We start from the raw sequence: 17,083 nt of genomic DNA on the forward strand, positions 1-17,083 counted from the left end.
TTTGTACCCACCCACACAGCTGCCATTTCATCTCTTTGTCTGATATGTCATAAACATCACATCCAAAAGTTATTTATCGAAGGTTTCAACGCTGTCTTGTCAAAATGCATAGATTTTAAGTCTTGCACAAATAAAATAATATATTTCTATTGGAGTTTGCAGCCTAGGCATGATATGTCACACTTTCCTCTGCTGACTGGAATTTAACACTTTTTTTTTTTTTTTGTGGCTTTTGGTCACATGATTGTTAAATGGAGAACAGGAAATGGGTGAGAACTGAAACTTGTGACATTTCAACAAGTGTCAGCTTATTTGTAATTGACAGTTGAACCCATGGAACCTCAGGTTATGCAAATCTGCAATAGTTTTGCTACCTTACACTGTTAAATGACAAAAGTGGCATAATTAACATCATTACCAAAGTACAAACTGAACATATTGGCTATATTACTTCTTTTGGAGAGCTGAATAGTGTCTTTAACTGACAAAATTTTAAGAAAGTGGCTTATGTAGCCACAAGCCACTATAGGCTATATGTAACTAGTTATCATTAAATGTAAATATCTCCTATCAGAGACTGGTTAAAAACAGTTTTGATCAGATTGTTGACATCTGGCAGCATAGAGGATAAATATTTTCAATATTCATGTGTTTACAGACAATTGTTTCAATGGTTACATCAACCTGCTGTGTATTGTGATAGCCCTGCATATTCTGTCTGCTGGTAAACTGGCTACAGCTCAGTAACAGCAGCAGTTTCCATGTTTAGATCATTTTGCAATGGTGGAATCATAGAAGGACATTGACAGAAAACAGTTGTGTATTATGAGGAGATTGATGTCTGCCAGCGATTACTGAACTCTTGGCAGGTAGACTGAGGAGGCGGCGGTTCCCAGGAGACTGTGGCCACCATCTGGACTGGAAAGAGATGCAAACAGTCCCCCCTTCACAGAGTCCCTGTGTGCTGCTGTGCTGGTCTTGCATTAAGAAGTAGAAATTAAGTGAAACTGAAAAATAATATTGTGGCAAATGTTCCAATCAGTCTGATTTAGTGGCATAAATATGTCTTAACATTTTGTTTTAAGCTATAAATGCTTTCTCAGGCTGATGAAAAGAATGTCGAGTACTGTCCTCAACCAAAATGACATCACGTCCATTAAATTCTCTTTTCATCCATTTTAAGAGGCTGTTAACTATGTCCAAAATTGCAGCAGCAATCAAAAGAAAGGTTCAAGACAAAAGCAAGTTTGTAAATGTCAGTTTGCTGTTAGAAAGAGTAAAAAAAAAAAAATGATTCAGCAAGGACATATTATATTGATCTCAAATGAGAGTAAAGACATTTATAATGTTTATATATAACTATTTTAAATAAATGCATTTTCTGAAAGATCAAGTAATGAGTAATAATGCTGAAAATTCAGCTTTGCCATCACAGGAATAAACATTTAAAAGTAGGCTATATTAAAACAGAAAATGGTTGTGTTAAATAGTATTATCTCATAATACTAGTTTTTTAACTTTATTTTTGATTAAATAAATGCATCCTTGGTGAACATAACAGACTTCTTTCAAAAGCATCTTAACATCCCCCAAACTTTTAAACGGTAATGTAAATTTTTATCATTTTGTAATGGTTAAATATCTATGGAACATTATATGGAATTTCATAGCACAAATGCCATATTCAAGTCTGAGCCAAATAAACAGCACCCAATGAGGAAAAAAGATTGACATTTGCAGTGTACCAAACTTTTGTACCAAGCAAAAACATTCATTGGAAGGGGGTCATTTGCATAGACCATTTTAGCTTATGATAATGTTGTCAATGAAAGTGTGTTTAGCACCAAACACTACTTCAGTCATATTACAAAATATCTGATGTCTTTATTCACAAGGGCAGAAAGTCTGACAAAAGAAAAATTCATGATTGCTTTTTTTCATATACACTTTAGTTAATACACTTGTTCTTAATACTCAGTGAAATTAAATTACAATAATATCAGTGGGAACCTTAATATTTACACAGACAATTCAAGTAAAATATAATAACAGCACTAATATATGTTATCAAGGAGACAACTTTTTTGAAAATATTCACAGCTGAAAGAATATGATCAAACATAACCGAAAGACCTGAAATGTCATGATTTTATTTCAGTCAAATTAAAGTGTGCTAAGGTGAGTATTTTCTTTGTATGATTGTATTTTGAATGACCAGATTTGTGAATTAGTATTTTAAAAAATAGACTGAATTCAAGTATTTAAGGTGAAGTGAGGGTAAACTGGACTTCCTGTTTTTCTGTACAATGGCCTGGCAGATGGGGGTGATAGGAGTGTTTGTGAGACCTGTTTGGGAAATTACACACTTCACCTTTAAGATAAAAAAAATTAAATCAATAGCACCCCCCACCCCCTCCAAAAAATGGAATCATAAAGAGGAACAATAAAAATACTCGTAAATTACTACGATAACAGATTAAAACAAAACAAAAAATCAATTCCACAAATCCATTATAGGTCATAAACCATTTCAAAACAAAAGCTCACTTTATGATTCACGTAGTGTGATATACATGTTGACTTAATCATCAGATTAGGCAGAGTGAACAAACTCTTTAGTGGTTTGCATTATCACCATTATAATCATAGCTGTACGTATAAAACAATTTTCGCAATATTGGAATCAAAATATATTATACAAGGGATGCAGTTATTAACATAATTCATAATTCTAACAATTATGCTTTAAACATCTTTAAAAAGTCATATAGCACAAAGTTCAAAGACATACTAAAATACCTTAAGCCCACATAAGTCCACCGCAAATCTGCAGAAGCCTTGGTTTGTATAAAAATCAATGTGCAACAAATTCTTCATCATAGAGATCCTGTAACAAACACATATTAAAAAAGCAATGCAAAGTCTATGTACAATTAGAGTCCACCACAGTTTGGCATCTCACAAACGTGCAACACGTGCAGACAGATCAGACGTCATACTGAAGTCCTGGGTTTTCTGATGACTAACTGAACAGGACCATCAGAGACCGTTTTAATGATGTTCCAGGCATCATAGTGCATAAGGCCTTGCAAAGACCTGCCATTGATGGCTAGAAGTTCATCTCCGACATCAATGACCCGGGACTGTTCAGCAGCTCCCCCTGAGTTGAGACAGAGAACACACAATCTGAACTTTCCTTTTCACTTTTCATTTATTGTTCTCAGGGATGGGCTAGTGCTAAGCTTTCTCTTGATGCATAGATTACACCCTCTGTCTCCGCCTGGTGGACGTCTTTAAATGTTTGAGTAGAGCACTCACCACGGAAAATGCGTTTTATGTAGAGAGGTCGATCTCCATGGGCAGATGCTTTGCCTCCATCTAGACTGAACCCTAGACCAGCTGTAGTCTTCTGTAACTCCACACTCAAAGCCCCGTCTGGCCCCACTTCCACACCTACAACACACCAAGCAGCCAATTAGTAACAGAAAAAGTCATTTTTCTGGAGATTACCGAATTATAAAATTCACCAAACAACAGCCAACAAGTTAATGACTGACAGTGAGTTAATGTTTGCCATGAGAGTGATAATGACTCCAGACACTCACTTGTTTTATGTTCCCTGACGCTGACTCTATGGCCAGGAGATGGGCAGACTACAGTCTGAAGAGGAAGTTCTTGTCTAGTTGATATTGGCTCAATGTTCTTTCCTTTCTGGATGATAACTAATGCTTGTCTCGGCAATCTGGTCTGGTGAAGGCAGGACAGCGCCTCTCCATGTGTCATCCCACTCAAGCTGGTCCCGTTTATCGACAAAACCCTATCTCCTCTGTGAATGGTACCCTCCACTCCAGCCACCCCTCGAGTGAACACCCGATGGACCTGCGACAAAAGAAATGTAACATTTCAGTCTTAGTTTAGAAGTTAACTTCAATAATCTTAGTTGACTCTATATAAAACTACTGGTTCATTTAAATACCACAAGGGGTGACAATGTGTAATTAAAAATGCTATTGAAAATGTCTACTGAGTTTTCCATTTAATTATTTGTAGGTTTCCATTTTTGCTTTGAGCAAAGGAGCTTACAGTAATAGATTTCTGCTCAAGATCTACTCCTCCAGCGATGCTGAAACCCAGTCCAGATCCCTGCTCTTTGGTTAAGATCACAAAGTAAATGTCATCTTTAACCTAGATAAAAAGATTAATGAAAGACTGATTAATCTTTTTGAAATTAAAAGAAATATATGAAGCTATAAATAGGGCCCATAAAAACAATGACTGAAAATATACTGACAAAAGTAAAATAAGTGACAGTTAAGTAACAATTGTGAGCTTTATAAATATTAATAAGCCAAAACAAAAGCATTTCTGTAATTGCTTGTGCTACATCTGAAGGCATATCTTCCCCATCCCTTAAAAAGAATCTTCAGAATGCCAGATGGTCTTTATGCTTAAAATATTAGCTTTCTAAACTGAACTGAAGCCTGAAGACCTGATAAATTACCTCTGAAAGACTGTTTGTTTCCTGTATGACACTTGTCACATCCACTTTGGTTGTGAGGGAACACAGAAGATCTTGCACTTTATTTTGGTCCAAAGGAGAAGATTCAAGGTCTTTCAAACTGTTGTAGGAGACAAACTGATATCAGCTAAATGTTTGTCCTAACCAAGAATGTGTTATCAACGTTATCAACCAATGGTTGTTAAAATATCTACTATCAACTTTACACATACTCTTTTCATTGCACATTATAAACAGGTCTTTACACACCTTATAGACCAACATGAGAGCCCTGTGACCTGGCCTTCATGTTGCTCCCCATTACTGGTTGAATCAAGAGCCCCAGTGTCAACACTGCTCACCCTGGTCATCATGGTGCACTGCAGGCTGTGTGATGCTGGGTCTATGGACCTGCGAGGGTGGATTTCCAGCTCCGTCTTAAAGATCACATTTCCAGGGTCACTGGTAAAATCTTCAGTACACAGCTTGTCCAGTTCAGGCATGCTCAGTGCCCTTATCTCTCTCAATTTGGAGCGTGAAAGGCCTCCATGGGCACGGGCATTGCGGGAGCGCAGTACTGGTGGTGTGTTTACGGTGGCCTGGTTCTGAGAGGCCTTATTTCTTACCTTCTCTTTCATTACATCTTCTGTGGTTTGGTTCAAAGGAGTTGGCTCAGAGTTGGTGGAACTGGAAGACAAATTCTGTGGATATGGTGGAGATGGAGTTGAGCTCAAATTGTCTACACATGAGCTGAAACTCCTTCTCAAAGAACGGCTGTCACTGGACTGACTGCTAACAGATCCAGCATACCCAGACAACCTCCGGTTGAGAGGTGGCTTGGAGTTAATAGCATAAAACGGAATGTCTATACACCTTACGGCAGATCGATCAAAGCTGGCCAGATTCTCAAAGGACTGGATTCTTTGACGAACCGAGAAGGGGTTTGGGTCAAGAGACCCACTGGTGTCTGTAGAGTAGCTCCTGCGTTCTAGTCCCCTTAGGTACAGTTTGGATTTGCTTGCCTTGAGACTATAAGCAGCATCTTTATTATTTGAGTTTCTAATAAGACTTTCTTCTTGGCCATTGCAATACACTTCCTCAGCAGTTTCATTTGACTTATTAGCACCACTTTGCTGCGGACAACTAGATAAAGAATTGGTTGATTCTAAAGGGATGGTGTGCCTTCCAAGAGAGGGTTCAGAATTGGATTCCTCCCACTCGACTTGATCAGCCGGTACTGAGGCCAAGCTTAAATGACTTGCATTCACAACTTCCTTGCGAGAGAGCACAGGTGTAGACGATGAAGAGGATGAAAGTCGCACTTCAATGAAAGTTCTTTGAGTGCTGACGGCAGTGACTTCCGATTTCGAGACTTGCTCCTTCAGATCCAAGACTTGCTCCTTCTTGGAAGGCTTGAGTTCTTCTTTGGTTGTATTGATGGGATTTGCCTTCAAAATACTGGACACAGTTGGCTGACTTTGGTCAGTTTTACAAGAAGAAACCCTGATCTTCTCAGAAGGTCTGGTGGATTTAGGGCTACCAGTTGGTGTGGTTCTTTTGGAGTGGAGTTTAGGAGACTGACTTGGGGAGCTGAGAGCTTTCTTCTGCACTGGACTTTCAGCCCTGGGTGATCTAGAGACAGTCTGTTCTTGGTCTTTGGATTTACTTTTGATACTCAGACCCTTGAGTTTAGAAGAGGTGTTTGACTTTTTATCATCAACTTTGAGTTTACTTCTCGAGACAGGGGTGTCATTAGGGGATTTAGTTCCCAAAGATCTGACACAGTAAGTGGTGGATTTACTCTGGTTTTGGGAGAGGGATGATTTCAAGTCAAGTATGGGATGAACTGTCCCTCTCTCCTTGTCTTTTGGAGCAACTGTAGAGGAGACCTGCCCACTAGTTTTGCCATTGGTATAATTTGATGCCTTAGGGTCTAACACAGTTGACCTCAGTGGCACTTGTCCAGTGTTAAGTTTCTCTGCGAATAGTGATGCATCTGAGAGCAACTTAGCAGTCCTCTCTTGACTTCTCGGGGTAACGTGGTGATTGCTTTGAGTTACAGGGGGACAAGTGACACCTGTTGGTTTCTGGCAGATTTGAACAGGCTTTGAAATGGTTTCACATTTTTCATCAGTGTTGAAGTTTGATAGTATTCTCTGAGATGCACACATTGCCTCCTGTTGTGTGGGAGCGTGTCCACTATTCCCATTTAAAAGAACATCATCTAAAACTTGAGGGCAAAGTGTCTCCGGTAACTTAAGGGGTGAATGATTGTTCTCTTGTGAATCCTTGTCTTGTGCTGAGAGTGATGGAGGATTGTGGCAATCTGTACTAGCAAAAGTCTTGTTAACAGTATGGCTATTGTCAATGCTATTTCTATCTTGCAGAGAACTGCCCTCTGATTGGCTGAATGCAGGCTGACTGACAGTGCTGAAACAGAGCTCAACCTCCTCTTCATCTGAGTCAGTGTCCTGAGGACCCTCACAGTGACCTTGAGACATCTCTCTTTTGACAGTACTGTCTGCAGAGTCGCTCTCAGAGTCACTATCTTCCACCAGACTGTACATACTTGGTTTCTCTCCATGTCCTTTCTCTGGAGGGACAACATCCTCTCCCAGATTACTAAAGTTTCTTGAGTAACTATTTAAAAATGTCTTTCCTACAGGAAAATGGCAAGCATTATTCCCCACATCTTGTGCAGAGAAATCCAGAAGGTTTGGTTGCGATGGCACTGCAGTCTCTCTGTCGTCTACTTTACTGCAGTCTTCTGTTTTTGCAATTGTGTCTGTGAAATCCAAGACATTTTGGTCTTTCTCTTTGCTTTCTGATGAGTTCAGTTCAGCTATTACATCATCAATATTAGTGACAGGCATGTTGTTGTGGACTGCTAATGAATGTTTTACATTTGTTTCTGATGAAGGGCTTTCTTGAGCCACAACTAAAGTTTTGTCCATATGATTCCTTTCTTCAGGAGGAAGTCTAGGTGCCTCCAATTTAGATGAGCCCTCACAGCTAGAGGACATAATCAGGCTAGAAAGTCGATCTACAGCTGCAAATGTGGATAAAAATACAACATAATTAGACATTACAAAAAGTCATTTTCAATTACCACAAATGTACAGGTCAATTCATCAACACAGTACATCACACAGGACAATTCCAAATCAATAATAGGTAATTAAAAACCTTGGCAGAACAGTAAAAGAGAATCACTGGATATGACTCTACATCAAGATAAGTCCTACCACACAAGTGCACCACTGAGGTCTGCAAGACAAGCTACAAATTGCCTGTTTTATAAATCAACATTACACTGGAAAAATATTCTGACTAACCCCTTTTCCTTCTCCTTCAAATATGCATATAGAATTATGTTAAAAGAAAACCATAGCAATACCCTTGCAATTCATTCCATAGTCTGGTATTTCACAAATTCAAAACGGGTTCTGATTCTGTTGTTCATTAGTGCTTTTCAAAGCCATCAAAACAGAAACAAACTCTGGGAAACTTTGGACTTCTAGTATGAAACATCTCTGAAAGAAAAAAGGTGAGTCTCTCTCTGAACATACCCAGGGATTGGTCGGGACACAAAGACAATCTTCAGAGATTTTTTTTATTGTTTCCAATGATGCAACACTGGCATATGGAGGCATATTTTCTGAGACTGTATTCAGTTTTATCTGAAGCAGACACCTCTAAAAATTCCATTCACAATTAAAAAGACAAATGTAAAATATGTAACATCTTCTGAAATATTTCTTGCATTCAAAAGGTATTTTACTGGGCATAACTGAAAAACGTAGACCTTATGGTACATTCAACGTGCATATTATTCTAAATATCATACACACAGCTGATAAATGCTCATGTTTACGTAAATGTAAATGAGCATTTGCTCTACTGTATATGATGAACACGATCAATCATATATAACCATGAGATGACGGCAGGTATAGACAGACAATGACAGACACATGACATTAATACACTATATATCACTTTTTCCTTGAGGCTATTGCTCTGCATGAGATAGTAAGTAGTTAGAGTAGGAAATGTTTTGACCGAAATTAATTTTTATGAATGTGTTACTTCTTCCATTTTAAATTTTAATGTGGCCGTCAGAGCAATAACACCAAATCTAGGTACTAATTGACTAGCAGCCTCTAGAAAGCATTAGCGCTGTTACTCTACTCATCTACAGTGGCTACGGTAGTAAACGTAATCAATAGTCACCATTGACAAATAGCCAGCAGTCTGCAGTTCCCTTTGAGCTGGTGAAGGGTACTGCCAGAAAGGGGAAGCCTGTAGTACTCCTACCTCTTTAAGGCAGCATGGGAAAAGACAGACTGATCTCTTTATTGCAGTGGCAAATCTACCTGCCCTAATGATCTCTTGTGTTTATCCTGCTAAATTGTGATATATTGTTTATACAACTAGGAATCAGCTTTGATTTGGCTATAGCACCACAGTCTGCAGCAAGGGAGGAGGGGATATGGACAATACTTTAACAAGCAATCTAGAGCATTATGACACTATACATAACACAGAATTGACTACTATTCTTGATCATAGCAAATTCATATGTTGATTTTTAGATTGGTTACGTAAATTGGGACCTTGAGTATAGTGTGCCAGTGTCGTGTACAGAAGATGTTTGATCAGATTAGGGAAAATAGCTTGTTTTAAAGAACTGTTTATTCAAAAATGAAATGTTTCAAACATGCCGTTTCAAACCCCTTATGACTTTCTTTTTTCCACAGAACAAAAAAAGAAGAATTTTTGAAGACTGATTTCTCACCTGAGACTGGCTTCTTAATCTCTAAGGTCAATGTGATTGGCAGGTTGTGCATGAGGTCACAGATCTCCTGATAGGTGGATGTACACACAGGAGTGTCACCAATTGTTACAATCTCATCACCAACGCTCATCTTCCCCAAGGCTTCCTGAAGAAATAGATAGGAAAGAAATGGGTGAAATAAATTCCTCAGATTTATTCTGGAGATATTTCATCCAAGCCTCCAAGCACATACAGCTAGGCGTATTTGGACACCTGCCTGACACCAAGTATCATCTCAACAGTGGGGATAGGAATTGTTAAGAATTTAATGGTTATATTGAAATATAAATAAAGATGGCATGTTTGGCATGTTTCTTTTAAAAAGTGTCTTCTTGGATGCAGCATCTGTTGAATGTTAAAAAGCATGACAATCAATCAAAACATCACAATTTCCAACCTACCCTTTCCGCAACACCTCCTGGTCTCAGCCCTGTGATCAGCACCTTGAGTGGAGCAGACTTAATCTCCAGATCCAGACCAAAAGACTCGGTCTCACCACGCTGGAGCACTATCGTCTCAATGGTGCAGACCCCTGCTAGCTCACTGGATTCAACCTTCTTGCAGTGCAGCATCCTGCAGGGCGGCCGTGTGCTATTCTGTGTAACCTGAGCTGGAGTTGCTGGAAGTAAAGGTGGTTCTTCACCCTTGGCCCTTTGTGGAGGGCTGGGGCACTCAATGCTCATCATGCTCTTGACACGAGTCACAGCTTTGTGCTCCAGCTTGGGTGAGCGTTTAACCTCCTGCCCTTCTCGATGGGGTTCTTTTTTGATGCCCAGGTTTGTTCCTCCGGCTGCCTCCATACAGTGAATGGGCATGAAGGGAGATTCGGCACCAGGAGGACCGCTAGGTCCTTCCTCAGATTCAAGCGAGCTGCCGTAGATCGGAGTGGCTGGCTCGCTGCCGAGCTGTCTGTGGCTCTCGCTGCTATCCTGGCTTTCATCATCGACTTCAAGAGATGATGTGGCTATTACAATACCTGAGTCTTCCTCCTGGTGGTGATGGTGGCCACTCTCTGAGACCCCACGGAGAAGGCGACGGAAGGGGCCACTGTCCTCTACAAGACCGGTCTCGTCGTCACTGGGCTCATCCTCATAGCAGATTATCCGGCGCTGACGGAGAAGTGGGCTACGTACAGAACTCGGGCTGCTTCCCACACTGGGCTGTTGGGCCGTGTCTACGGTGCGACCAGCCCCAGCAGAAGGTTTACAACATTCTGGGGTAGTGGGACTACTATCTGAACCTCTACAGGAACCATCCCGAAAGACTGTTATGATAGAAAAACACATTGTTTTAGTGACAAATTGTGATTGATTTTTTTGATCAGCATGACACTTTAGATTCAGTGGTGTTACCATGTGACTGAGGTGCTGCTGATTCCTCCATGGACGTATTACAGCTCCGGCTACAGTGCAGCATGTCGTCATCACTGGATCCCATTGCCATGGTCTCAGAGAGGGAAGATTGGCTGGGCACATCGTGAACTGAGAAATACTGCGAGAGCTCTGCCTCTGAACTCAATGAGCCTTGCTGCCAGGGTCAGATGAAGACAAAATCAAATCTTTCTGAAGATCAACAACATTCAGTAGTGTGTAATCAATGGACCCAAAAAGTATTTGGATACTTAGATTAAACTTAAAAATGTATGAATGTCACAGGATTAGACACAAAATACTTTTTTCAGAAGTAACTTGACTTTGACATAAAACACAAGGTGATTTTTAGTGGATTTAAAAAGTCAGTGTCTTCATTTTAAACAATATATCTTGTTTTATCATTCAAAATCTAGTAGGAAATGTGTTTTTGTGGAATGTTTCACTTGAAAAGTGTGTTTTTGCTATATTTCTTTAAAATAAATGCCACTTTGTTTGGCATTTTGTTATATAATGCAAAGACATTTTCAAGTAAATAAAGAAAAGTTGTATGGATCTAATACATTTCAAGTCTCTTATCTCTGACAAGTCCTCTGTAGACTAAAGCTTCTAGTTTACCCTGCTGGCTGGCTCTAGAAATCTCTTCATGGTCCAGCTGAGAGCAGGATTACCCTCACCCTGCTTGACTTTAACAGTAGGAGATGGACTCTTGGACGGCAGGCCTGTGAAAGAGAGCACAAAGGAAAATGACAGTTGTATTTATTCAACTTGGAAAAGAGCTGTGCTTCTTGCTGTGGTACAAATCAATATTTTCCAGTTACTAATCAGAGACTACAACTGAATCAGAATTTCATTACAAATATTTGGAAACTTAATATGAAGTCCAAAACATCATAAATCAAAGCCAAATTTGAGAATTTGACTAGCTGTAAACTAAACCATGTGGCTTTTAAAGCCCTGGCTGCAGTCAGATCAGGGCAAAGGCACTTTACCAAGTGTGTGGGAAGAATGACTATCTCTGTGAGTGGAGCGAGTGATCACTTCATCCATCTCCTGTTCAGACACCTGAGGGTGAGAGATGATGATATAAGATACTCAGCCACTGAATCTCATGGACCATGCAAAAACATTGCTATAAGTCTTGATTAAATATTAAGTATAATATCTTGATCTGATATTTAACATTTCTGGCCACCAGGTGGCACTGTGATTTAAGCAGAATAAGCTGCCTAAAATCAGCTTCATAATTCTGCTCTATATGTACTAAATGTAACCTTATGTAACCATTCTTAGTCATGTCCATGCCAACATTACCTTACAATCAATAGAGACTCTTGAATAATAATAAAATTACAAATTAATATAAATTCAGACATCAAATTAAACTATTCAATGACAAAAAAAGGAAGAAATGTGATATTGTTTCTGGCATTTCACATTAAAGAATAAGGATTACATTTAAATAATGTAAAACATTTAGCCTAGTTGTTTTGATACTACACTTAAAGTAGACCCCTATATGCCTTTATACAACTCTTCTAGAGAAGGCCTAATTGATTCGAGATAAGATCAGGTTATACCAGATCTATTTCAGTTGACTTTTATTGTTGTCTTCAACACAAGTCTTTCTCAATTCAATAAAAGCGATTAAATGTAAAATAATAAAAGAAACCCATTACATCTTGAGTGCAAAAAACAGACACTTCACGCCAGATGCACCTGTATGGCAAAAACATGCTTAAAAATCCGGTGGTCTTTAACAACAAATCCACCCAAGGAGCACTTTTACAGCTCATCTGAATTGGAGTCATGAGCTTTTACGGTCTACAGGAAGATATATAAAAAACAATGCAATCATAAAAACCCATCTGCACACACAGTCTACATGCAGACACATGCATAAAATATGTATAAAATATGTCAGATACAGATTTAAGTAATTAATGATGTTTGTGAGAAATGCTTCTGACCTCGTGTCACACACAATAAGTGTTAAGCTAGTCCTAACACTTCTCCAATCATTTATCAGGTTGAGTGAACAGTCAGCATATTCTAACTACCAAAACCTCCCGCTGGACCCCACCCCAGCGCACATTTCTCAACATCTTGATTCATTAGGTGGATGAAAACCAAGTCGCGCTAGCAGAAGGGGGAGAGGAATGTTGTTTACTTTTTGTCGGGCTTCAATGATTCATACTAGGAGCAAATTACAGCTTAACAGGTGTATGGTGCTTTTGATTTCCACTTGCAGCGGTCTGGCAGAGGAAGAGGCCCTTGTGACTAAAGGAGCATGACCACATCATCAAACTGATGTTTGAGGTGTATTTATTCATAAATTAAACCAGGTTCTGAAAAAATAGGGGTCGTTTACATTATTAATATCTCTACAGACATTATTTATTTATTTATTTTTGTTTTTCCATTGAAATTGACTGTAAAGAAGGTGCACCCGCTGAACTTAACTATTAACTACAGTGGTTTTACAAAGTAAGTGTTAATGACAGGGTTTGTATATACAGTATACAGTATATACAGTATATTTCTATATCGAGGCCAAATAAGATAGCATAATGGGGCTCCACATATGTGTCTGGGTTAAGACTCTTACTTTGGGGTTTGGATGTCGGCTGATGATGAGGCTGACCGGGCCGGGTCCACATTCACTCAGGATAGCATAGGCTTCACTCAATGCCGCATGTCTCAGGCTTACAGAATCAACCTCCAGAAGCTGGTCTCCTCGACTGATAAACAAATACACACATTAGTCATTATAATCAAAGATTAAAAAAAAAATGTTTTTAAGGGAAGTAATATTTCCCAAAAAAGTTTTTTCCACAGGGAAAAGGGTTTCCACAAAAAATATTAAGCATCACAACTGTTTTCAAGATTGATCATAAGAAATGTTTCTCAAACACCAAATAATCATATTAGAATGATTTCTGGAGGATCATGTGACACTGAAGACTGGAGTAATGATGCTGAAAATTCAGCTTTACCATCATAAGGATAAACTATATTTTAAAATATACTAAAATAGAAAATATTTATTTTAAATTGTAATAATATTTCACAACATTACTGTTTTTACTGTATTTTTGATCAAATAAATGCAGCCTTGGTGAGCATAAAAGACTTGTTTCAACAACAATCTTACCAACCTAAATCGGCAAATGTAACATATACGCTTTCAGTCGGGACTTGAATGTACCACAGGGGAACATCTGATATTTTCTGGACTCTGGATCCAGCTGTGGGTGACTTAATGCTGTCTCACCATGTTCGGAGTGAACCCTAGGTATTTTTAGCCAACACAATCCTAATAATTTAAGAGATTTATTAGGTTTATATTCAATAAGCACATCCGAAATATATTTAGGTCCTAGACCATTGAGCAATAGAGTATAATATACACCATATGATAATAACACAGATTACCGTTGATGTATGCTGTCCAAAGGTATTTTAAGTGTCAACCCAATTGCATTTGTTGTAAAAATAGACATGTCTGAAAGTATACTACAGCCTTATCTTTCCCTTCAGACAGCTGCAACCACTTTCACAACTAGATCCAACATTCAGGACCACAATCTCCTTCCATAAAGACCCCCATTCATGGGTTTCTGGCTCTTTTTGCACATTCTTTTTCAGTCTGTGAGGTGTTTCATCTAAACAGGAGTTAAGCGCACACACGCAAACTCTAGCGAATCACAAACAAACATGCAGACAGCAAAGCCCAAATGAGGTTTATTGGATGTTTTACACATTAGAAGAAAGAATCTGCTGCAAACACGTGTACAGACACATCGTGGGCTCTGTAGGGAAAATGAAGATTTATGCGATTGTTTTCCCTAGTGGGGTCTCATTCCTGCCGCTCCCTTCCTTAATTAACTGTAAGTGAAGAATTTAAGATGATTGCTCAAAAGGGGTCCAGTGTCTGCTAACTCGAACAAACCAGCACCATTCACTCTTAATCACATGAAACGTTTAGGACATTTCAGTGCATTAGCCATGAAGGAGTCATTTTATTATTTTTTCTTAGAAATGTATTTATTTTTTCTTAGAAAAGTACCTGAACTAAAAAAGCACATTTGCTTTGAGCCAAATTTTCCACTGATTAACCACTGTTAAACATTGAAAATCTGAGACTTGAATAAGAAATAATGAATTTTAATTCACCATTGAGTACATGAGACGTGGATTTGGGTGGGAATTGAACACTATATAACCAAAAGACTACCTGAGTCTGCCATCCATTTTGGCAACAGATCCTGGCGCCAAGCTGTGGATGTAGATCCCGGGAGCACTGTTTTCCAGTGTTAGACAGCAGGCACCGATACCCAGCCCCACACCTGGCTCTAAAACACACACAAAACAACATTGCCAAATTCTTTAGTTTCATTTATGCATGATTTCTGAGTCTTATTTCTGGTGTTTATCCTGGTTAAAAGGTATTATAGATATTCTGAAATAACAGGTGGGAAAGTTTTAATGGTTCCTCAGATAGATCCAAAACCTGTTGAGGTGAAATTACCCACTGAACCTGAAGGAAATCAAGCTGAGTGACTTTAATTTAAAAGACTTATATTTACCTACACACTGCAATAATATAATTCATGTCAGAGAAATATGTGGTGTCCCTGAACTGAATAAGTTAACAAAACTCAAATAATAAGAAAGCCATTTAGAGGGTCTATTTATTAGCATGTTACGATCCAAGAATAAGAGTTTTCATTTTGGCAGGACAGTTTATTTTGGACACATAATGAGCCCTTGACTTAAACACACATTCATCCTGACGCACAGGTGTGTCTCTACACTAACAAAGACAATGTTAAAATAATTCCATTTCCTTAAAATAAAAAAAAAAATTATGTGTTGCAATAACTTCAAAGCTGATAGGAAAATTAATATGGAGCTAATGTTTTCTTAAGACTTTTTTGGTCAGAACATTAAAATGTAAAAATACAAAATTTACAAAAATGTTATATACACTACCATTCAAAAGTTTGGGGTCAGTAAGATTTTTTTTACATGTTTTTATAAAATAAAAATAAAAAGTTTTTATAGTAACCGAGGCTGCATTTATTTGATGAAAAACACAGCAAAAAATTTTATATTTTGAAATATTACTATAATAACCATAGTTTCATATATTTTAAAATACCATTTATTTCTCTGATGGCAAAACTGAATTTTCAGCATCATTACTCCAGACTTCAATGTCACATGATCCTTCAGAAATCATCAAACAGTTGTGCTGCCCAATATTTCTGTGGAAACTGTGATATTTTTTTTTTTTTTTTTTTCAGGATTCTTTGATGAATATAAAAGTTCAAAAGAACAGAATTTATTTGATATAAAAATCTTTTGTAATGTGATAAATGTCTTCACTGTCACATTTGATCAATTTAATGCGTCTTTGCTGAACAAAACATTAAATTCTTTCCACAAAAAAATAAAAAAATAAATAAAAATAATATCTTACCAACCCCAAATGTTTTAAACTTTTAAAAGATCTCTGCAACTCACAGCATTTATTTTTAGCAAAAGACAAGATTGTACCTTTGTTCAATGTAACCTCCATGATAATGCGATCCTTAGGACCAGGACCCTTACGAGAGTCCCCATCTTCAAAGCTAGTAGGGACCGGAGTCCCACCACTGGCATTTGAGTTTGGTGAGCTGGATCTGCTGAGCAGGGTTGGCGTGGGACAGGGTGTAAGACTGGGGCTTCTCAGACGGGTCCTCACCGTTAGGGTAACTACCCCCTTTTTCAATTGCTGAAAAGTAGGAAAATGTCATGCATTAATGTTGGATGGGATTAACACCTTAGAATTCCTAGGAATTTCCTTTTTCCAATGATGGTAAAAATAATTTTTAAAAATGGGCCTGAAATTAAAGTCTAGAGCTAATTCTTCTCTGAGGATTCATGCACTGCAGCAGGTGTTTCTGAGGGTGACTGAGCAGTTTACCTTGAAGGTCTGAATGGCCTGCTGGTGCGTGAGGCCTTGGAGAGACTCTCCATTCACCTCCAATATCTCATCACCTGAAAGGTGGAGAAAGAAATGTTCACCAGCGAAAAACCTCAAGATAAAAGCCAAAGATTGTCTTCCTCATGCCATGTGGTTGAGTTCCAACTGCTTTAATGACAATTGTTCCAAGTGCATTGGAGTTAATGTTTCATGATCAGGAGTGTCCATCTACCTTCTTTCAGCCTCCCATCTGCTGCAGCTGCTCCATTGGGGAAAATGGTCTTGACGAATATACCCATCCTCCCCCGGGCTGAATCCTGCCCACCGACAATACTGAAGCCGAGACCCTAGACACATTCAAAGACACATCTCTATGAGCCTGGATTTACAATAGTACAGGTGGTGAT

At 38.5% G+C, this 17,083-nt stretch overlaps 1 protein-coding gene across 2 annotated transcripts in view; it reads right to left on the reverse strand.

The window, feature by feature from the left end:
* Window positions 1-1,862: 1,862 nt before the first annotated feature.
* Window positions 1,863-17,083, reverse strand: part of pdzd2 (PDZ domain containing 2) — a 78,244-nt gene continuing 63,023 nt past the window's right edge. For both annotated transcript variants that reach the window (XM_048188231.1, XM_048188232.1), the window contains 16 exons: window positions 16,909-17,023; window positions 16,677-16,750; window positions 16,268-16,484; window positions 14,943-15,060; window positions 13,314-13,446; window positions 11,698-11,770; window positions 11,324-11,427; window positions 10,688-10,862; window positions 9,737-10,599; window positions 9,297-9,441; window positions 4,769-7,547; window positions 4,502-4,619; window positions 4,084-4,185; window positions 3,606-3,879; window positions 3,319-3,453; window positions 1,863-3,160 (listed from right to left, as the gene is read on the reverse strand). In XM_048188231.1, coding sequence (XP_048044188.1) covers window positions 2,994-3,160; window positions 3,319-3,453; window positions 3,606-3,879; window positions 4,084-4,185; window positions 4,502-4,619; window positions 4,769-7,547; window positions 9,297-9,441; window positions 9,737-10,599; window positions 10,688-10,862; window positions 11,324-11,427; window positions 11,698-11,770; window positions 13,314-13,446; window positions 14,943-15,060; window positions 16,268-16,484; window positions 16,677-16,750; window positions 16,909-17,023 — 5,592 coding nt within the window. In that variant the 3' untranslated portion in view covers window positions 1,863-2,993. The remainder of the gene's footprint in view (window positions 3,161-3,318; window positions 3,454-3,605; window positions 3,880-4,083; window positions 4,186-4,501; window positions 4,620-4,768; window positions 7,548-9,296; window positions 9,442-9,736; window positions 10,600-10,687; window positions 10,863-11,323; window positions 11,428-11,697; window positions 11,771-13,313; window positions 13,447-14,942; window positions 15,061-16,267; window positions 16,485-16,676; window positions 16,751-16,908; window positions 17,024-17,083) is intronic.

This window comes from Megalobrama amblycephala, linkage group LG4 (genome assembly GCF_018812025.1).
Source record: "Megalobrama amblycephala isolate DHTTF-2021 linkage group LG4, ASM1881202v1, whole genome shotgun sequence".
Taxonomy (NCBI): domain Eukaryota; kingdom Metazoa; phylum Chordata; class Actinopteri; order Cypriniformes; family Xenocyprididae; genus Megalobrama; species Megalobrama amblycephala.